The following is a 23,262-nucleotide window of genomic DNA, read 5'->3' as shown; positions in this document are numbered from 1 at the left end:
GGCGAAGGAGATAGTGTCATTGAGGCCATTGGGTTTCACAGTGTTTAGAACAAATGTCCACTGTGCCTCTTTTTTGAGCAACAAAGTGTCGATGTCACCTCCCCTCGGTGGTGGCCGAACATGTTCTATACCTTGGAATTGGCAGGCAGTGACGGCAGTGGGAGAGGACATCGAGGTGGTTTTTTAGGGACTCCTTTGGGTTCCCTGGAACCGACCCAATTCACAAGCGATTACTCGCTCAGGAACAGAAGAGGCAAAACAAGAGGTGCGAACTAGTGGACACTTCACAAATTATTAACCTTTCTAAACGGACTTTGACAGTCGCGGAAATGACAGTCTTAAGTAAAGGTTTATCTTTTGTCCCTGAGTGTAAATTTAACCCTTTTACATGGGTGAAGGATATTAATTTGTTTATCAGAAAACTAAAATGGAAAAAGTTTTTCTGCACCCATGATAAGGAGGAATGTGATAAACTGGGTATAGATAAAGATGACCTTCCTGATGTGAGATTGCTTGCTGATCTACTGATGGAAAGCGAGAGGAATCTAGGGGAAGGACCATTTACTGACCTGAAACCCATTTCAAGAAAGTTTCCTCCGCTACCCAACAATTCACCCCTTGATGTCTTTCTCACTGTCGTCACCGAACGTTTAAGATCACTACACGTTCAGAATCCATATCCTAAAAATTTGTCTGAGCAAGAACAGCTGGCATTGATGCAGCTACAGCAAGATACCACTATTGTCATCAAGCCCTCAGATAAGGGGGGCAATGTGGTTGTCTTAGATGTCAGCTGTTATGTTCAGATGTGCATGAGGATTCTTGACGATAAAACCTGCTATGCAAAATTGGATCACAATCCCCTTGAGGCCTATAAAAGAGAATTAGGCCAGATTCTCAGTAGGGCAAAATGGCGTAAGCTGATAAGTGCAAACGAATTGGCATATCTTATGCCTGCCTGCCCGACACTACCGGCCTTCTATAGTTTACCCAAAATACATAAGGGGACTACACCCCTAAAAGGGAGGCCGATAGTGTCGGGTATAGGTAGCCTTACGGAAAAAATAAGTATTTATGTTGATCAAATTTTGAGACCCTTTGTGTCTAGTCTACCGTCCTTTGTGAGAGATTCGATGGACGTCCTCAGAAGGCTTAATGACATCAGATGTGAAAAAGATACCCTACTTGCCAGTTTGGATGTGGAAGCGTTATACAGCTCCATTCCACACAAACAAGGCTGTGACGCAGCAAATGCGTTCTTACTGGAAAGGGGATCACAATATCGTGAACACAATGAGTTTGTGATCACTTTGTTGAATTTTATTTTACATCATAACATTTTCTTGTTTGACCGTTCCCTCTACCGCCAGCTCAGGGGGGTGGCGATGGGGAGCCCATGTGCTCCTACTTTTGCTAACCTCTACCTGGGCTGGTGGGAGAGGGAGGTTGTCTTCAACGAGGAAATGGAACAATGGACCTCATCCATACTATTATGGATGAGGTTCATTGATGATGTTTTCATTTTGTGGAGAGGCACGAAGGAGGGGTTTGTGAATTTTGTTTCGAGACTAAATAACAACTCTCTTGGTTTGTTTTTTACATCAGAGATTGATGAAAAACGACTTACCTTTCTGGATCTTATGATTGAGATTGACCCTTCGGGTCATATTGCAACCAAGGTGTTCCGTAAACCAACGGCCACGAATGCCCTCTTGAGATGGGAGAGTGGACACCCCCAACCACTCAAGAAGGGCATCCCAAAGGGACAATATCTCAGGATGAGACGTAATTGTTCCCAATGGTCCGACTTTAAGGCCTCGGCTGATGACCTTAAAGTACGGTTTACAGATAAAGGCTATCCTAAAGCAATTTTGAAGGAGGCGTATCAACATGCAGCAGCATGCAATAGAGAGGAGCTGTTGCATCCGAGGAACAGAACATCTGATGAGCCACAGATACGAATTATTGGTACTTATGACACAGCAAGCAGGGAGATACGCAAGCTCCTCACTGATAATTGGGATATTTTGAAAACTGACCCGGATGTTGGTCATTTGATAGGCAGTAGCCCCATGATTACATACAGACGAGGGGGAAACATCAGGGACAAACTGGTTCATAGTGCCTTTACCAGTCCCAGAGATGTAACATGGCTGGGAACCAACAAACCTAAGGGTACCTATCAGTGTGGGAGCTGCGTCGCCTGTAAAGCTGTCTTAAAAAGTACAAAATTCAGGAGCTCCATCACAGGACATGAATATGCTATCAAGTCCTTTATCAATTGTAGAACAGTTGGAGTGGTGTATTTAGCTACCTGCATCTGTGGTATTCAATATACAGGCAAAACGAAACGCGAATTTAGGAGGCGTGTTGGTGAGCATCTCCTAAAAATTAAAAACTCAGGAGACACCCCGATAGCACAACATGTAGCCACCTGCCATCCTGGCAATCTGGATTGTTTTAATTCCAAGGTATAGAACATGTTCGGCCACCACCGAGGGGAGGTGACATCGACACTTTGTTGCTCAAAAAAGAGGCACAGTGGACATTTGTTCTAAACACTGTGAAACCCAATGGCCTCAATGACACTATCTCCTTCGCCTGTTTTATTGAGTAATCTCTAATTGAGAATATCACTCTTTTAACATCTTTTGAGGAGTGATATATTTGCCATTTTGAGATCCTTCAGATCCGATTAATATACTGGATCTGCTATGCTGGATTAATCTGGTATTACTGTATATACATTTCCTTTCCAGAAATGCTGTTATTATATTGTAATTTGATATGGGAGATCACCCTCCTGTATTAATTATAATATTGAAGAGATTCATAATACTGGCCATACATTTTTGTACTATTAATGTCCTCTGGCGCTTTTAAAACCAGAGCAATCTTTACAGAACAACTATATGTCCTCATTTCTGCTTTAACAATGCAGTATAAGTGAGAAGACATCAGTCATTGGCTTCTCCCCTCCCCTATGGATGACGCGGAGAAGTGGGTGGAGCGGTAGCTTCCACAGTCCCTTGCTGATGACGAGATGGTATGCGCGTCATCCGGCCGCGACGGGATAAACAATGCGCGGCCGGATGACGCGCTCTGCTCCGGATTGGGCACCGGCAGTGTCGCCTCATGGATGGGAGGTGGTTCCTCCATTTAAACAAGCCCGTGCTACGCGCGGGTCACGGCCATATTGCCGAGGGCTCTTTGCTGAACGCACGCCATCAGTGGCGTCCAGCACTCTCCGTTCAAAACACTTAGTTCATCAAGTGACCGTTGTCCCCAGTGTAAGGGGAAGTAAATCAAAACGGTGACAGTGAATTTAATGTGTGACATAGGGCTATATGCATTACATCAACTGCATTTAGTTCAACATCTAGTCAGATGATTCCTGAGGCCTCTTGCTGCTCTGTAATGCACCCTGTGTGAGAGGGTGACATGCGGAGATAACAGAGGCTTCAGCTGTTTGCTCCTGATGAACCAACTAACAAGTTGGATAAGAGAAACGCGTCGAGCAATCAAATGCTGTGATAACAACTACAGACTGACTTGCTGACTATAAAAGCCCACGGCCTGTTCCGATATCCCCATTGATTGGGATTTGGGCTATCCTAGTAGTGCTACCTGACACTGTGTGATGTGCAGAGTCTCTTCTACTGGAGACCTGACACATTCACCCACTGTTTCAATCAGGTGCCTATGTATGGGAGCCTACCATATACCCCAAACCTATAAAGGAACACGCCGTATATTATTAACTCCTTACAATTGGGAGTTCTAGTGGTAGGGATGAGCTTTAGGGATCAGCATCATTAGTCTGGGATATCCCATTTCACCCTACTAAGCCTAATGTGTTGCAGATAATTTTAATATATAATTTAATAAAGACAATTTTAACGTACTTTATTTAGGCAGTAATAAGTCTCATATTCCACTAACTTGTGTCAAAAAATAAAATCTCACATGAACTCACCATACCCCTCACGGAATCCAAATGCGTAAATTTTTTTAGACATTTATATTCCAGACTTCTTCTGACGCTGTAGGGCCGCTAAAATGCCAGGGCAGTATAAGTACCCCACATGTGACCCCATTCCGGAAAGAAGACACCCCAAGGTATTCGCTGAGGGGCATATTGAGTCCATGAAAGATTGAAATTTTTGTCCCAAGTTAGCGGAAAGGGAGACTTTGTGAGAAAATACTAAAAAAAATCAATTTCCGCTAACTTGTGCCAAAAAAATAATAATTCGATGAACTCGCCAGGCCCCTCATTGAATACCTTAGGGTGTCTTCTTTCCAAAGTGGGGTCACATGTGGGGTATTTATACTGCCCTGGCATGTTAGGGGCCCGAAAGCGTGAGAAGAAGTCTGGGATCCAAATGTCTAAAAATGCCCTCCTAAAAGGAATTTGGGCCGCTTTGCGCATCTAGGCTGCAAAAAAGTGTCACACATGTGGTATCGCCGTACTCAGGAGAAGTTGGGGAATGTGTTTTGGGGTGTCATTTTACATATACCCATGCTGGGTGAGAGAAATATCTTGGTCAAATGCCAACTTTGTATAAAAAAAATGGGAAAAATTGTCTTTTGCAGAGATATTTCTCTCACCCAGCATGGGTATATGTAAAATGACACCCCAAAACACATTCCCCAACTTCTCCTGAGTACGGCGATACCAGATGTGTGTCACTTTTTTGCCGCCTAGGTGGGCAAAGGGGCACACATTCCAAAGTGCACCTTTCGGATTTCACAGGTCCTTTTTTACACATTTTGATTTCAAACTACTTACCACACATTAGGGCCCCTAGAATGCCAGGGCAGTATAACTACCCCACAAGTGACCCCATTTTGGAAAGAAGACACCCCAAGGTATTCCGTGAGGGGCACGGCGAGTTCCTAGAATTTTTTATTTTTTGTCACAAGTTAGCGGAAAATGATGATTTTTATTTTATTTTATTTTTTTCCTTACAAAGTCTCATATTCCACTAACTTGTGACAAAAAATAAAAAATTCCAGGAACTCGCCATGCCCCTCACGGAATACCTTGGGGTGTCTTCTTTCCAAAATGGGGTCACTTGTGGGGTAGTTATACTGCCCTGGCAATTTAGCGGCCCTAATGTGTGGTTAGTAGTTTGAAATCAAAATCTGTAAAAAATGGCCGGTGAAATCCTAAAGGTGCTCTTTGGAATGTGGGCCCCTTTGCCCACCTAGGCTGCAAAAAAGTGTCACACATCTGGTATCGCCGTACTCAGGAGAAGTTGGGCAATGTGTTTTGGGGTGTCATTTTACATATACCCATGCTGGGTGAGAGAAATATCTTGGTCAAATGCCAACTGTGTATAAAAAAATGGGAAAAGTTGTCTTTTGCCAAGATATTTCTCTCACCCAGCATGGGTATATGTAAAATGACACCCCAAAACACATTCCCCAACTTCTCCTGAGTACGGCGATACCAGATGTGTGTCACTTTTTTGCCGCCTAGGTGGGCAAAGAGGCACACATTCCAAAGAGGACCTTTCGGATTTCACAGGCCATTTTTTACACATTTTGATTTCAAACTACTAACCACACACATTAGGGCCCCTAGAATGCCAGGGCAGTATAACTACCCCACAAGTGACCCCATTTTGGAAAGAAGACACCCCAAGGTATTTCGTGATGGGCATAGTGAGTTCATGGAAGTTTTTATTTTTTGTCACAAGTTAGTGGAATATGAGACTTTGTAAGAAAAAAAAAATAATAATAATAAATCATCATTTTCCGCTAACTTTTGACAAAAAATAAAAAGTTCTATGAACTCACTATGCCCATCAGCGAATACCTTAGGGTGTCTACTTTCCGAAATGGGGTCATTTGTGGGGTTTTTCTACTGTCTGGGCATTGTAGAACCTCAGGAAACATGACAGGTGCTCAGAAAGTCAGAGCTGCTTCAAAAAGCGGAAATTCACATTTTTGTACCATAGTTTGTAAACGCTATAACTTTTACCCAAACCATTTTTTTTTTTTACCCAAACATTTTTTTTTAATCAAAGACATGTAGAACAATAAATTTAGCGCAAAATTTATATATGGATGTCGTTTTTTTTGCTAAATTTTACAACTGAAAGTGAAAAATGTCATTTTATTTCAAAAAAATCATTAAATTTCGATTAATAACAAAAAAAGTAAAAATGTCAGCAGCAATGAAATACCACCAAATGAAAGCTCTATTAGTGAGAAGAAAAGGAGGTAAAATTAATTTGGGTGGTAAGTTGCATGACCGAGCAATAAACCGCTAAAGTTGTGGAGTGCCGATTTGTAAAAAAGGGCCTGGTCACTAGGGGGGTATAAGCCTGTGGTCCTTAAGTGGTTAAAGGGGTGTTCTGGTTATATCCACAGGATAGGGAATAACTATTAGATCGGTACCCCCAGCCATTGGTGCGAACAGCAGTCCCAAACCCTCTGAAGCCCCTTGAAATGAACGGAGCAGGTGGCTGGAAATGTGTGCAGCTGCTCCTTTCATTTCTATAGGAGTCCCAGGGTTAGCCGAGTGCAGCGCCCCCTTTTCCTACCGCAAGTGCTCAAATCTCACTGTTCAGGAGCTTTCTTAGTTCCCCAAAACTCCATCTAGTGTAAAACCACAGAAGATGGGGGGACGCAGGTTCAGTATCTCTTCATCTGAGTATCCACTCCAGTAATCGTGGAGTGAGAACATTTACAGAAAACCACCTTGAGCCATGGATCCCTACAGAATGCATGAACTCTACAGATACATCAGAATTATCAGTCCCATGATACTATACTTTGCTGGACAGAAGGTTGACAAAACTACTTGGCGTCTGCAGGATTTTAAATTAACCCCAAGCTATTGGCCCCCGGAGTCTCTAGGTAGCGTATGCTACTTTATTAGATGATGTCCTTCTGTTCAGGCTGATTAAACTTCTTTATGAGCGTGTCTTAAGGTGTGCAAGACGTTTCTGCCCATTAAGTGCTTCCTGTGTATGTTGTGTGCACTTTGCTGCCATTTGACATCTCTCCCACCTTTCCATCCGTCCCCAGGAAGAAATGGCTAAGAACCTGCTGGCAGAGTTCAACCTTGGCTGTGATGCCCACGAGACACAGCACGTGTACAGAGTTTACGTGGCCACTTTCCTAGGATTTGGGGGCAATGCTGCAAGACAGAGGTATGAGGAATACATAATCTCCAGCACAATGGAAAAGAACAGGTCAGTGTTAAATTCATATGTCTAAAGGCTGTTTATGGGCAGTAAGCAGTATACTGATGGCTGTTACTTGTCCTAGACTTCTAGGGAAGAAGGTTGGGCTGACTCAAGATGTGCCGTACCTTGACCCGTGCCTTCCTTTGGACATCCCAGATACAGTTAAGCAGGGAGGACAGACCATGTTTTTACGTGGCACCGGTGACTTCCATCTCTGCCGACGGATCATCCAGCCTCTAATGAATTTGTCCAACGAGACCCAGACAACCTTAAATGGCATTTACCAGCCACCGCTGCCCTATCACAACAGTGAGTTCTATGGCTTCTCAGAGTTCTACTACTGCACAGAAGATGTACTGCGGATGGGTGGTGACTACAACTCCGCTCGTTTCCTACGTGCAGCGAAGGTAAGGGAAGGGCAGTGATAAAGGGGTTGTCTCATTAAGACAACTTGCTGACCAGCAATGACCCAACCATGTGTGTCCACTGATCCATCCAGCGGTAGGATCCCTACTAAGGCTGAGTGAACTTGTGTTTCAAGTCCGTCGTATAAGGTTCGGGTTATCTATGAATTCCATTCTGGATTCCGCTACCAAAGACCAAACTTATGGTCCGTGGTAGCCGAATCCATAACGGAATTCTTAGATAATCCGAACCTTGTACTCCGAACTTGAAACCACCAGTTCGCTCATCCCTAATCCCCACCGATAAGACACTGTGGATAGGGAATATGTTGTCTTAATTGGGACAACCCCATGATTTTTATATGGGCTCAGTAAAACCTTTCCACACTACATGCTAATAAAGTATCAAGTTATAGCCTAAAAGAGCACCTGATCTTATTGCAGTGCCAAATTGGAATTAAAGGCTGCAGGAAAGAAATGTCTATATACTGTATCAGTCTTTTTCCATGACGGCACTCTCATCCCTCTGTCATATGGACAGTATGCAGATCCAAGTCTCAAGCTGTTAAATCACCTGCGGTCTCAATGTAAATGGTCCACTCCCGCAACTTACAAAATAACACAACAATTAAGGCGTGCATAACAGACCAATGTAAAGAAATGCAAATCAATTTTATTAATGTATCAATAAAAATGTACATGATGCATGATATATATAAGTAAATAGGCAGGGACAACCACAGTCCTACATCACCCTATTATCAGCCCAGTCATATAAATTGTGTAGGTAATATCTAAATTTTTCAATACAAAGGTATAACAATTTATCCGAATGGATGTGATGCAACAGAGAGCATGAGATATATGCAGACAGCGTACGTGCCCCTAAACTACTAAGCGGCAATGCGGCCTTGGTCCAGAACAGACATGTCTAACTACCAGGCAGTGCACTAAGTAATGAGGGTACATACCAATGAAGCTGGGATTAATGCCAGGGCAATGGCGCTCCTCGACGCGCGTTTCGCATGTTATTCGCTTCCTCAGGAGGAGTTCCAGCATAGAAGTATCATTATATACCATGATATAGGCACGTTCCAATACAGCGGTACTTTAACCTTGTTGGCCCTGCCGCCTCTGCCTTAAAAAGTGCTTTGTACAGATCACCTTTGCTAGAATAAGTCTTCCTGGTAACACAGGAGGAGTGGGTTAACATAGATAAGAATTGTCATGGGACACAAGAAAAGAAGCTCTTCTCATCGATGGCACATTAGTTCTATAAATATAGCGCAAGAATAAATAGGGGGGGAATTTATCATATTCCAGCGTTATACGCCAGTCTATGATATCCCCTTGCAGTGCCGGAGGCTGCACCTAATTTATTATGAGCCTCGCACCTTGTCATAAATTAGGCGCAGCTCTGGTAGTCCATGTGCCCAAACTGAAATCTACGCCACCCCCTAGTCGGCATAGATTTCACTCTTTTACGTCAGAAAACTGATGTAAAAGCAGATAAATATGCCAGGGCTGCTGGTGCAGGGCCAGCAGCCATGGCATATTTATCTTTTTTTACATCAGTTTTCTGACATAAAAGAGTGAAATCTATGCCGACTAGGGGGTGGCGTAGATTTCAGGGCAGGCCTTACCACACCCCCTTTTTGGCAAAGTGACAAGGGCAGCAGAGATAAAAATCTTTCCTTAAAAGGATTATGCCATGATTGATGAAATCACATAGTACACGACAATACCTTTCTAACAAAGCTAGAACCAGCCCTGTACCTCACATGGATCCAGAGATCTCCACATTCACGGCCCCAGTTGCTATGCTAGATTATCTTCAGCCTGGCAGTTCAGGGGTGTGTCCTTTCTGCTGCAGCTCTCTCCCTGTAACTGCCACAGCTCCTAACAGAACATATGATTGGTGGCAGTTGAAGAGTTAGGGCTCTTTCAGATGGCCGTATGCTGTCCGCAAAAAAACTAATTCGCATTTTTGCAGACAGCATACGGCGGTCTGAATGAGCCCTTAGGGTCCATTCACAAGTCCGTTTTGGTGTTCTGCATCCATTCCGATTAAAAACGGAACGTTATGCGGATCCATTCATTTTCAATGGAATCCGCAAATAATCGGACAGCACTCATGGTGCTCTCCGATTCCGTGATTCCGTTCCGTGGGTTCCGTTTATTCAGATCCAGGAAAAAAATATACCCTGTCCTACTATTTTGTCCGATTTTGCGTTCCGTCATGCCATTCTAGTCAATGGATCTGTCAAAAATGCGGAAGACATGCTAAAAGCATCCTCATGTCATCCAGATTTTCGGATCCGCAAAAAACAGGAACGTTTATCTGGAAAGGAATGGACCCTTAAACTGAGCATCCGGACAAAAGAACAAACGGCAGGCGGCGCTATACAGATGCATCTTATTGAATAGCACTAATAGCTATAATAAATGTTTAATGACCTGCAATTACAAATGTATTCAGATCCAGGTGCTGGTTTGAAAAATGTAAACTATGCTTCGTGACACGACCCCCTTACGTGGCGTTAAAAAAGTGGCAAATAGTGTTTGCAATTTTTCACAAAAAAACTGGTGGGGGGAGGAAGGATATATGCCTCCCATATTTATTATCCCAAATTTCAGGAACCTGTCTGGGTTCTTGAAATTTCATTAGGCCTCTTCTGAGTTTCTATTACCACTTGTTTCCCAAGTCGGCAGCCAACTTCCAGGAAACTAGCCAAAGACTTATCCTGATGGCAGCCATATCTGGGTGGGAAATCGCATCTGCTACAGTCATCCTTCTGGGACCACACAAATAACTAACAGCGGGGTTGAATTAAGGGGACAGTCACACAAGGGTTAAAGGGGTTATCTGAGACTAAAAAATGTCCCCCGTATGCCCAAGCCCCGGGGAGAAACAGCAGTGGCGTTGCGGGGAGCCAGGTAAGTAGATTTAGTGTGAGGGGGACATTTTTTAGTCTCGGATAACCCCTTTAATTGGAGTGGTAATGAAATAATTTAAAACAAAAGCCTTTTTTTGTTTAACAATTTATATATATGTTTTTTTCATCAGGATTACTGTGCTACCAAATGGTCAGTTCTAAGGGAGAGGTTTGATCGTGGCCTATACGCATCACATGCCGACTTGCACAGACTTAAGTGAGTATCACAAAAATTACTCCTCACCACTCACACAGGGGTTTGTCCGATCAACCCTTTTCATAATGCAGCCCCAGAGCTGATTGCAAGCAGTCCCGCTTCTGTCACCCCCAGCAAACAGCTGATTTTGCTGGAGGAGCTGGGGCCAGCCGGGCCGACATGTAGTCTTATATGGTGACCATTCAGATGACAGAGCTCCTACAGAGTGCCTCTCTGGCTCAAAAAGGGAGAGGGTCCCAAACAAGCTACTTGTGTATCTGTATGTTATTCTTTTAGAGGGGACTGTGCCGATTTTTACATGGTAATCTCTTCATTACAGGTACCAGTGCTTTAAATCTGCCTGGATGTATGAGGTTTTCCATACAGGCTTCTCGTTCCCTTCCAACTACAGCAACCTTAAAACTGTCCTTCAAGTGTATGATAAGGAGGTTCAATGGACGCTTGGAGCAATATTATACAGGACTAGGTTCTTGCCATTGAGGTAACAAGTACATTTCTTCTTCTTTCTGGCCTTCATATTCTGAAAATTTGGCACACTCCAGTTAAAAAGGAGTGTAAATGAATATTTGATAATTTTTTGGTGATAGTAGTCAGAAATACAAATATATAACCTGAAATATAAAGTATAGCCCAAACCCCCCTGCAGCCACTGTTCACAAGCTCAGTGCCTGGGGATGAATTTAGGCAGAGTGTGTACAGGGAGGTCAGACCTCTAGTCCTCGGTTATATGAGATTCATTTTTATATTTCTAGAATAAAGATATGATTTGCTTTCATGACCTTTTATAATAGTTGGGGGCACAATCCTCTAGAGCAGTGGTCCCCAACCTTTTTTGCACCAAGGACCAGTTTAATGCAAGACAATTTTCCCAGGGACCGGGTGGGGGGGAAAGGGGGCGGGGGTTCGGGGGGTAGGGGCTTAGGGGGTAGGCGGGGCTTAGGGGGTGCTAGTTGGCGCTGACTGATTCACGTGCATAACAAAACACAAGGTGCATATTAAAATATATAACACTATATAACAACTATATAAACTGACTAGGGTCTCTGCTACACTGGTCTCTGCTGCACTGTACCGTATTTTTCGCCCTATAAGACGCACCTAGGTTTTAGAGTAGAACAATAAGAAAAAAAAAATTTCATTACACCTCAGGTCAGACCAGCAATCAAACCCTCAATGTTAATCAGACCTCGGATCAGACCCCCAATGCCTCAGATCAACCCCCCAACCTTTAGCCATCTATCAGCCCCCTATGTGAGCCATCACCCCCTTATGTTAGCCATCAGCCCCCTTATGTCAGCCATCAGCCCCCTATGTGAGCCATCAGCCCTTATGTCAGCCCCCAGGGCAAATAAAAAAATAACACTTACCTCTCCTGCTCCTGGTCACTATTGCGATCCTCTTCATCCTGCTGTCGGCTGTGTATCGCGGCGCACAGTGTGAGGTCACAACGCAGCCCTGCACAGCCGAGCCGAGGACCAGGAAGCGGTGAGTACAGATCCTTCAACGCTTCCTGGTCCTCCTGTACTAATGAAGCGCTTCCATAATGGGCTTGGAATAATGAGCAGTCCTTATTCCTGCCCAAAGAGTTTGGCGCGCTTGCACAGCAACTCTTGATAATAGAAAACCTTTCCAAGCCTAATTTGACTCCGTATATGGATAGCCGTCACCTAATGGTAATATTATTCTCACTGGTGGGGTTATTAATCTGTACTTTATACACTCATTGCCAAAAAATACTGCAGGAAATGTCAGATTGCTGCATGCAGATCTGTCTGAGACAGATATGTAATTGATTACAGATAGGGTTGTTTCGATGCCAAAATTTAGATTCAGTTTCGATACCATAAAAAAGTATTGCGATACTCTATACCATTCGATACTAGGCGAAACAAATAAAACACCCAAAAAAAGCGTGCATTCCGCATTTTATGGAACGTCTGGCCCATAATCGACCAGTCCAATCCGATTTTTTGGGGGACAAGGTGACTAAAAAATGGCGAATTGCGCAGTTTTTATTTTATTTTTTTCTATTTTGGCGTTCACCGCATAGGAGATTTTTTAAATATTTTAATCGTTTGGACTTTTCGGACGTGGCAATATGTGATGTTTATATTTTATATGTAAAATTGGGAAAGGGGGTGATTTATACTTAATATTTATTTATTTTTTTTACTTTTTATTTAATAACTATTTTCCCCCTTTTGATCCCTTGTCGTATTCACCTTAATAGAGCTCTATTTGGGTGAATAGGATCTTACACTGTCCCCGCTGCCCTGGGCTTTGTGCACACAGCAGCAGGGAGATTACCATGGCAGCCAGGGCTTCAGTAGCGTCCTGGCTGCCATGGTAACCGATCGGAGACCCAGGATTACACTGCTGGGGCTCCGATCAGAAGCTGCCACTGCACCACTAATGAGGAGGGGAGAGGGGACCCTGTGGCCACTGCCACCAATGATTAATACTGGGGGGCTTGGGTGGGAGGGGAGCACTGCGCTACCAATGTTTTTAATACTGGGGAGGGGGGGAGGGCGCACTGCGGTACCAATGATAGTTAACCTTTAATACAGGAGGCGGTGCCGGCAGAATCACATAGCCGGCACCCTGCCTCTATGACAGGGAGCTGCGATCAGCGGCAGTTAACCCCTCAGGTGCGGCACATGATGGGGTTAACTGCAGCTGATCGCAGCACCCTGTCATAGAGGCAGGGTGCCGGCTATGTGATTCTGCTGCCTCCTGTATTTGTATTAGAAGTTAACTTTCATTGGTGGTACAGCACAGGGGGGAGGGACAGACTGCTTCCTTCTCCCCTGTGCTACTGAGGGAACTTGGAGCGCACTGACAGCAGCGCACTCCAAGTTCTGTTCTACTAGACTGCGCAACCCAGTAATGAAAAAATGGAAATCCCAGTATCGATATTTCGATAACCGAAACAACCCTAATTACAGATGTGGTCTCATTAGACACTTAGTCTTGCCACAAAAAGAGTGTTAAATTGCTTCCACCACTGCTTTATAATAAAACTCTTAGGGGCTGTTTCACACGAGCGAGTCCATTGCGGGAATCACGCTCAGTGTGTGAGTGTGATCCTCCGCTCTGGACTTGCAGGAGCGCACGGCATTATCATGATTTATAATGCTATGTGTCTCTGCTTGGCCTTTTTTCCACAGAATCATAGTGACATAAAGCTGTCAGTATGATTCTATAGAAATAAGGTCAAGCAGAGACACATAGCATTATAAATCATGATAATGCCGTGCGCTCCTGCAAGTCCAGAGCGGAGGATCACACTCACACACTGAGCGTGATTCCCGCAATGGACTCGCTCGTGTGAAACAGCCCTTAGAGGCTACTTCTGGGTAGTGTGCCTTGTGGGGAGAGATCACTGACTGCTAGACTGCCAGATAACAATACTTCTTTGGCCTGTCCAATCGCCATATTTATCCCCAATGGAGCATTTATGGGACCAGCTGGGATGCAAATGTTCTGCAGGATACCATACAGAACCTGTATGCCTCCATGCCCAACCGTATCTCCTTTTGTATCCAGGCTAGAAGCTGTATCTCATCTTGTATCCAGGCTAAAAGCGTGTATCCATGCAGTGGTATACAGAGTATGGAAGTTGTAGTTTTGCAACAGCTGGAGGGCCGCAGGTTGGGCACCCCATCCCTTGGAGGATTAAGGGCTCCCATACACATTAGTGTATTGTTGGCCGAACCTGTCAAGAATGGTGGGTTCAGCCGACAGTCTATGTGTGTGAGGACCTCCTCACCTTCCCCCCACAGATGATGTCGAGGGAGAGAAGGATTAGGGGAAGTAAATATTTCTCGCCCATTTTCCTTGGGGGACACAGACCTTGGGTATAGCTCAGCTCCCTAGGAGGCGTGACACTAAGTAAAACTGTTAAGCCCCTCCTCCATCAGCTATACCCTCAGCCTGGAGATAGAGGCTACCAGTTTTTAGCTTAGTGTCCAAGGAGGCAAGACACCCCCTGCTACTGCAGGGCTGTTTTCTCCTTGTTTTAATTTTTTCTCTAATTTGTTATTTTATTTTTGTTTTTTTTCCTAGGGATACCAGAGACGCATTGGACCTCTCTGCTCTCCCGGGGTTGAGCTGCGCCAGTGTCAACTTATTTGCACTGCTGCCTCCCCCACAGAAGCAATAGGAGGATCTGGGCAGCACTGGCTCCCCTACATCCCACCAGCTAGGGGGTCGCCCGCACGCCAAGCCCCTCTTCCAGCTTCCTGCCACTGCGGTGCCAGTGGCTGAAGGGGCGACCCTGCTGGAAGGAACTGAGGGCGAAGACAGGTAAGATGGCTATTTCCAGCCCATACCCTGTCCCTATTTGCATGGTTTTTGGGGGGCACCCGTGGTTGCATTGAGCACGTCGCTCTGTCCCTCTCTTGAAGATCTCCCCATCTGCGGCTGCTTCCGCTCCCCCCCCCCCCCCCCACTGTCTTAGGGCCCACTGGCATTACTCTCTGAGAAGCGGTGCCATCATCCTTCTCCCTCCCCGCCACCGCCGCTCCGTGCCGTGATCGGGGGGCGTGGCTTAGGCCCGACATCGACGGTTCGGGCTCGGCGGGGGACATGGTGACAGTGGAGGTCCGGTGAGGTCACCCACCTGATATCGCCGCGCATTGGGCCTGCGGGCCTTTATTTTACGGCAGTTCGTTCTGTGGCTCACGCTCCTGCATAGGCCTGAGAGCTCTCGGCAGCAGGGGGCCTGTTTTTTTTCGCGCGCGCGTCATTGGGGGCGGAGTTTACGTTCTCCTTCACAGGAGACAGTCAAGCGTGTAGGGGGCGGAGCTTCTTCCCGCGCCTCTGCTGAGTTTTTTGCCGCGTTTCCTCACTCCGGTCTGGAAGCTGAGCCACGTGGGAGACTCCCGGTGCATGGATCGCGTTTCTGGACGCACGCTCTGCTATTGTTGCCTTCTGCAGCTGTTGATCTGGTCTTCACTCCTGACGTTCTTCTGAGGCACTGGTAGGACAGTTAACCCTCTCCTAACCCTCCTGGTCATAGCTGCTGCAACCCCTTGTGGTCTCTGTATCAGGGTGCGACCACTTTTTCAACATGTCAGATCCCACGGGTGCCCCCAAACCCTGGTACCATGCCTGTACCGCCTGCAAGGTACTTTTTCCGAGTGGGCAATCTGAGCCGCATTGCCTTGCATGTCAGGCCCCGGTGCAGGGCCCGCTTCCCGCTGCGCTCCCCGTTGCCTCTGAACCCCCTGACTGGGCTAAGTCTCTGTCTCAGGCGGTGGAGAGCCTTACGCACGTAGTGGGCCGTCTCGTGGATAGACCGCCTCTCCCGCAGGCTGCCGCAATCCCTGTCGCGCCCGCTGGGAATTCCGTTTCTGCCGCCCCCACTGATTCCCTGCCTCCCAGTGAATCTTCCAGGGCCCGGCATACTCAGAAACGTCCGAGGATTGAGCGCACATCTTCTCCTGATGTTTCGCTCTCTCCGCCACGCGTGCGAGCTCAGTCAAGCCTATCCTCTCAAAGGGATACGCCTTCTGAGGGAGAGCTGGCGGATTCGGACGTGGACATGGACTCAGAGCTTCCGTCAAAATTGTCATCCGCGGTGGGGCATCTTATCGCTAGCATCCGCGATACCTTTCAGATACATGATGACCCCCCCAGCTCTGAGCAGGCCGGCGTGTCCTTTCTCCGGCCCAGACAGGCCTCCAAGGTTTTTCCCATACATGCCGATTTTTCTTCTGTGGTATCCAAGGCTTGGACTCGGCCTAACGTCCGCTTTATTACGCCTAAAAAGCTGGACATTTGCTATCCCTTTCCAGCGGATTCTGTGACCACGTGGACATCCCCACCCAAGGTTGATCCTCCCGTGGCTCGCCTGTCCAAGAGCACTGCTATTCCTGTACAGGACGGATCTTCCCTCCAGTCTGCTGAGGACCGTCGTACGGAATCCCTCTCTAAGGCCATATTCACTGCCTCTGGTTCGGCCCTTAGACCGGTCTTTGCCTCCGCCTGGGTTGGTAAAGCGGTCTCTGAATGGGGTTTGCAACTGGAGCAGGAGTTAGGGTCGGACGTCCCTGTTCAGGACCTCCGCTCCTTAGCCCAGCTAATTATCCAGGCCGGAAAATTTATCTGTGAGGCCTCCCTTGATGCGGGTGCCCTCATTGCCCGTTCCTCGGCCCTGGCAGTTTCTGTCAGGAGGGAACTCTGGCTGAAGGTTTGGGCGGCGGACGCCGCTTCCAAACGTTCTTTGGCCGGCCTACCATTCACGGGTTCCCGCTTGTTCGGGACCCGTCTGGACGAACTTATATCAGAGGCCACGGGTGGGAAGAGTACTCACCTCCCCCAGTCCAGGCAAAAGGGCGCCCCCCGTGGTCGCGCTGGTTCGTCCCGGTTTCGGTCCTTTCGTAAACCCACCGGGTCTAGACCAGCGGCCGGTTCTTCTTCCTCCGGCCCAGCCCAGGATAGACGCAAGAAGCCGTTTTTTCGGGCGCAACCTACCTGGCGCAAGGCCCAGCCTGCGCGGGCTTCCACAGGCCAGCAGCCCTCTGCCTGAAGGTGCGCCCCCACCCACCCGGGTGGGGGGCCGCCTTCTCCTGTTCAGGAACGTTTGGCGGGCCCACATCTCAGACGCATGGGCGCTCGAGATTGTATCTTGCGGGTACAAGATCGAATTTGCGTCCATTCCGCCAGACCGTTTCTTCCGTTCACGTCCTCCGCGGGATCCCGTACGGGCGGCCGCCTTTCTCGCGGCCATTCGCTCGCTAATAGACAAGGGTGTCGTCACCCCTGTGCCTCCGACGGAAAGGTTCAGGGGGTTCTATTCGAACCTCTTTGTGGTCCCCAAGAAGGAAGGCTCGGTGCGGCCGATCTTGGACCTAAAGCGCCTGAACCGGTTTCTCCGTCTGCAGAGATTTCGGATGGAGTCTCTCCGGTCCGCAGTGGCCTCCCTGGAGAAGGGGGATTTCATGGCTTCAATCGACGTTCAGGATGCATACCTCCACGTTCCGGTTGCTCCATGTCATCACCGCTTCCTGCGCTTCACGGTGGGGGACGATCACTTCCAATTCGTCGCCCTTCCCTTTGGTCTGGCAACGGCTCCTCGGGTGTTCACCAAGGTCCTGGCCCCTGTCTTGGCTCTTCTACGTTCAAGAAGTGTTTTTCTTCTTCCGTACTTGGACGACATCTTGGTCAAGGCACCCTCCTTTTCTCAGGCATCCGGCAGCGTGGATCTCACTCTGGAGACCCTGACGCGTTTTGGTTGGATTATCAACCACCCCAAGTCTTCCCTTACTCCCTCCAGACGGCTGATCTTCCTGGGGATGCTCCTGGATACGGAACTGGCGGAGGTCCGCCTTCCGTCGGACAAGCGCCTGGCCCTTCGCGGGTCGGTTCGCAGTCTTCTCCGTCATCACCGTCCTTCCCTCAGATCCAGCATGCGGTTGCTGGGAAAGATGGTTGCCTGTTTCGAAGCTGTGCCATTCGCACAGTTCCGATCCCGCGCTTTTCAGAGGGCGATTCTGTCGGCCTGGGACAAATCACCGAGGAGTCTGGACAGGACCTTCCTTCTGCCTCCCCTGGCTCGGGCTTCCCTCAGCTGGTGGTTGCATATCCCTCTGAGGGGGAGGTCCTTCCTTCCACTGAACTGGCTGGTGATTACCACCGATGCCAGCTTACGGGGGTGGGGGGGGGGTTTTCCCTCCCCGATCCGTCCAGGGCGTTTGGTCTCTGTCGGAGTCCAGACTTCCGATCAACATTCTGGAACTGAGGGCAGTTCTTTTGTCCCTCAGACACTGGACCCATCTACTGAAGGGCCACCCTGTTCGGATCCAATCGGACAATGCCACGGCTGTGGCGTACATAAACCATCAGGGAGGCACCCGCAGCGCTGCGGCGATGCAAGAGGTGTCCCTCATTCTCCTCTGGGCAGAGACGCACGTGCCAGCCTTGTCTGCAATTTACATCCCGGGGGTGGACAACTGGGCGGCGGATTTCCTCAGCCGGTCCACCATCGACCCGGGAGAATGGTCGCTGCACCCAGAGGTGTTCGAGGCCCTTTGTCTTCGCTGGGGTCGCCCCGACGTAGACCTCATGGCCTCCAAATTCAACCACAAGGTTCCCCTATACCTGGCCAGGGCACGGGACCCGCAGGCATACGGCGCCGACGCGCTCATCCTTCCGTGGCGCGAATTCTCCCTTCTGTACGTCTTTCCTCCTCTCCCCCTCCTGCCACGGGTTCTTCGGAGGATCGCGGCAGAGGGCGTTCCCGCGATTCTAATCGCCCCGGATTGGCCCCGTCGGTCCTGGTACGCCGACCTAATGTTGCTGTTGGCAGACGCACCGTGGCCACTGCCCTCCAGGGAAGACCTTCTCTCTCAGGGTCCGATCTTCCACGAGCATTTAGGCTCGCTACGTTTGACGGCGTGGCTGTTGAGACCGCCGTCTTAACGCGACGGGGTTTCTCCGCGGACGTAGTCCGCACCATGATTCGTGCTCGTAAGCCCGTGTCCTCTAGAATCTACTATCGGGTTTGGAGATCCTATCTGGGTTTTTGTGAGTCCCGGAGCATCCCACCTCTCCGGTTTTCTCTTCCCACGATCCTGTCCTTCCTCCAGTCGGGTCTGGACCTGGGGCTGGGCCTCAGTTCTCTGAAGGGACAGATTTTGGCGCTGTCTATTCTTCTCCAGCGTCCCTTGGCCTCTCTGGGGCCGATTAAGACTTTTTTGCAAGGGGTGGCTCACTCTGTTCCGCCGTACCGCCCTCCGGTTCCTTCCTGGGACCTGAATATGGTGCTCTCGGCGCTCCAGTCTGCCCCCTTCGAGCCTTTGCGGGAGGTCTCCCTTCGCCTTCTGTCCTGTAAGGTCATCTTTCTTGTGGCCATCACGTCTCTCCGACGGGTGTCGGAGTTGGCGGCTCTTTCTTGCTCCGAACCTTTCCTGGTCTTCCACCAGGATAAGTTTGTGCTTCGGCCTGTCCCGTCCTTCCTGCCAAAGGTGGTCTCCGCCTTTCACATCAATGAGGACATCGTCCTTCCGTCGCTCTGTCCCTCTCCTTCCCACCCCAGAGAACGGGAACTGCACCGTCTGGATGTGGTCAGGGCGTTGAGGATTTACTTGGAGGTCACCGGATCTTTTCGGCGCACGGATTCCCTGTTTGTGGTTCCGGAGGGTTCGCGCAAGGGTTTGGCGGTCTCCAAGGTGGCCATTGCCCGTTTCATTAAACTGGCGGTGTCTGAGGCTTATCGAGCCAAGGGCAGGGCTCCGCCTTTCGGCGTCACTGCTCATTCCACCAGGGCAGTCGGAGCTTCATGGGCGCAGAGGCATCGGGCCTCGGCTGAGCAGTTGTGCAAAGCAGCCACTTGGTCTTCTCTGCACACTTTCACCAGGTTCTATAGAGTGCATACGCATGCATCAGCGGATGCTGCTTTGGGCCGCCTGGTCTTGCAGGCTGCGGTTTCCTGATGCTCAGGTGGTGTTCCGCCTTGGGTTGTGGTCCCTCCCTTCTTGGACTGCTCTTGAACGTCCCAAGGTCTGTGTCCCCCAAGGAAAATGGGCGAGAAAAGGAGATTTTTGTATAACTTACCAGTTAAATCTCTTTCTCGCTCTTCCTTGGGGGACACAGCACCCACCCTTCTGTGTTTTGGTTATGGGGTTATGGTCTGGCGCCCTGTTGGGTTGCTGGCTGTTGTTTACGTTGTTGGTTGTTATCCTTTCACTACTTGGACACGCAACTGGTAGCCTCTATCTCCAGGCTGAGGGTATAGCTGATGGAGGAGGGGCTTAACAGTTTTACTTAGTGTCACGCCTCCTAGGGAGCTGAGCTATACCCAAGGTCTGTGTCCCCCAAGGAAGAGCGAGAAAGAGATTTAACTGGTAAGTTATACAAAAATCTCCTTTTTTGCCTGATCCGTTTCTTCTCCTAGGAGATAAGCCATCGCCAGAAGTGTCTGGCTGCAGCTTTCTCCCCATTAAATATACATACCCGTTTTGCCAGACCAAACATGTATGTTGGAGTCAGGAGAGATAGTTGTCGGCAGCCTTAAGTATTCTGTTATTTAGGTGCTTTATGTGATTGCATAATGTCATTATCTCTAGGATTATCCCACATCTATCCTTGTGCTCTTGTCACCCACAGAGACATCCAGCAGGAGCAGTTCCGTGGCAGCCACCCTCATTGGCGAGGAGCATCCTTTGTGTACAACCATTATCTGTTTTTGGTCTGTTTCCTCGTGGTCCTACTCTCCATCATGTTATACCTGCTGAGGCTCCGCCGCATCCACCGCCGCATGCAGAGGAACACGTCATCTTCTGCTCTGTGGGTGGAACAAGGGTTACCGCCATCTGGGCTTCCCGGACCTTTGTAAAGTACTAGTAGCAATATCTTGCACATCTTCTTAAGCCTGCTGGATGGAAAGGCTTAAACTGCCTGTCACTGCTACAGGGACCGATGTGAACTGTCCATTGGATCCTTTTGATGTTGAGGGATTGGATATCGGAACAAGTCTGGTGTTATGGGGGTAAACATGGCTCAGATTGTGAAGGAAGGCAACTAATAAAAAGCCATGTTCTAAGTCTCAGGGTCTTATATCTTGTCAGTAATATTGGGGTGAGACTTGTGTTCCCCATTACTTGTATGGAGCCTGTGAATAAGGACTCCTTGAACCCCCCCTCCCCCACCAAGGAAACACAGCCTGCCCCCAAAATACCTACCTTTCATTTCTCCCAGCATCAAGATACAATAGTCCTTATTTCAAAAATAATCCAGATGACTGGTGCAGGACATAATTGTTAGTTGCACCCTACGCATGAAGCATTGATGATGAGAGCTGATCCAGGACTCTATTCACTGACTGTCTTCCCTCACCGATGTCACTCGTTTCTAGGAGATTGATAGGATAGCCATACGTTAATTACAATAAAATGGCTGCCGTCATCAGGTAAAAGTGGAAGTCTCAGCGAGTTTTCCCTTCAGTCTGCGTGTTTGCTTCTTCCATGACAGCTTTGCCCCTCTCTCTCATACTGCATTATGGCATTGCCTGGCACAGCTGCTGCCAGCCGTAACTGGCTGCTCAATAGGGGGATAAGTATGGGTTATAGATGTGTAAGTGCAAGCATCTTCTGTGGACACCTGCTCCCTGGAGTAAAAGAGTTGCTAAATTTGCAGATAAATGCTTGCAGATGCTGTATTGCTCCCAGAAACAGAATGGAGTTACACGTGCCAGTCCTCAGTTATATGGGGTTGTCAGAGTTATTAGAAAAAACAGGGAATTCAACAATGGAGGTAAGCTGCCGCCAGATGCTTGATAACACATGCATGCTCGGCTAAACATGCATGTATATGGGGGAGAACAATTAAAGGTGTATGGCCACGGTAAGTCGTGCAGTACATTATAAAGGAAGAAAGTCTTCTATTATGTAGGACAGTGGTATCCAACCATATGGTTGTCAGTGTCTTCAGTGAAGCTCCAAATGCAGATGCTACTGTGCACTAATGTCACCATAAGAGGCCACCACGCAGTTTTTTGGATGAGGTTTTGAGGCAGGATTTTGGTCTGAATCTACCAGGAAGTAGACGTCCTTCCTTTTATATTTCTGATTCCTATCTACTCCACTTCTGACTTTGGCAAACAATCCTGCAGGCAGATGTGCTTCAAACGTCGTCCAAAATACTCTGTGTCACCATACCCTACAATTTCTAAATCTTGGCACTAGGAACAAAGCTACAGTATATCAATGCAGGTAACAGGGATTTATTTTTATTTTTTTTGGTTGGTAGCCTCTGACCCCCCACCCCACCCCGATAAGAAGGGGCAGTTGTGCTTGTCTCAGCAGCATCCATATATACAGGTCCTTCTAAAAAAATTAGCATATTGTGATAAAGTTCATTATTTTCTGTAATGTACTGATAAACATTAGACTTTCATATATTTTAGATTCATTACACACCAACTGAAGTAGTTCAAGCCTTTTATTGTTTTAATATTGATGATTTTGGCATACAGCTCATGAAAACCCAAAATTCCTATCTCTAAAAATTAGCATATTATGAAAAGGTTCTCTAAACGAGCTATTAACCTAATCATCTGAATCAACTAATTACCTCTAAACACCTGCAAAAGATTCCTGAGGCTTTTAAAAACTCCCAGCCTGGTTCATTACTCAAAACCGCAATCATGGGTAAGACTGCCGACCTGACTGCTGTCCAGAAGGCCATCATTGACACCCTCAAGCAAGAGGGTAAGACACAGAAAGAAATTTCTGAACGAATAGGCTGTTCCCAGAGTGCTGTATCAAGGCACCTCAGTGGGAAGTCTGTGGGAAGGAAAAAGTGTGGCAGAAAACGCTGCACAACGAGAAGAGGTAACCGGACCCTGAGGAAGATTGTGGAGAAGGACCGATTCCAGACCTTGGGGACCTGCGGAAGCAGTGGACTGAGTCTGGAGTAGAAACATCCAGAGCCACCGTGTACAGGCGTGTGCAGGAAATGGGCTACAGGTGCCGCATTCCCCAGGTCAAGCCACTTTTGAACCA

General features: G+C 47.9%; 1 protein-coding gene across 2 annotated transcripts in view; it reads left to right on the top strand.

Annotated features, from left to right (window-relative positions):
- ENTPD4 (ectonucleoside triphosphate diphosphohydrolase 4) overlaps positions 1 to 21,674 on the top strand; it is a 53,475-nt gene extending 31,801 nt beyond the window's left edge. For both annotated transcript variants that reach the window (XM_044279204.1, XM_044279203.1), the window contains exons 9-13: positions 7,039 to 7,205; positions 7,282 to 7,606; positions 10,671 to 10,756; positions 11,076 to 11,237; positions 20,867 to 21,674. In XM_044279204.1, coding sequence (XP_044135139.1) covers positions 7,039 to 7,205; positions 7,282 to 7,606; positions 10,671 to 10,756; positions 11,076 to 11,237; positions 20,867 to 21,095 — 969 coding nt within the window. In that variant the 3' untranslated portion in view covers positions 21,096 to 21,674. The remainder of the gene's footprint in view (positions 1 to 7,038; positions 7,206 to 7,281; positions 7,607 to 10,670; positions 10,757 to 11,075; positions 11,238 to 20,866) is intronic.
- Positions 21,675 to 23,262: the final 1,588 nt, after the last annotated feature.

The sequence above is a fragment of the Bufo gargarizans genome, chromosome 2 (genome assembly GCF_014858855.1).
Source record: "Bufo gargarizans isolate SCDJY-AF-19 chromosome 2, ASM1485885v1, whole genome shotgun sequence".
In the NCBI taxonomy this organism is placed as follows: domain Eukaryota; kingdom Metazoa; phylum Chordata; class Amphibia; order Anura; family Bufonidae; genus Bufo; species Bufo gargarizans.
The sequence above is the reverse complement of the archived record's forward strand: the minus strand, read 5'-3'. Positions and strand labels throughout refer to the sequence as shown.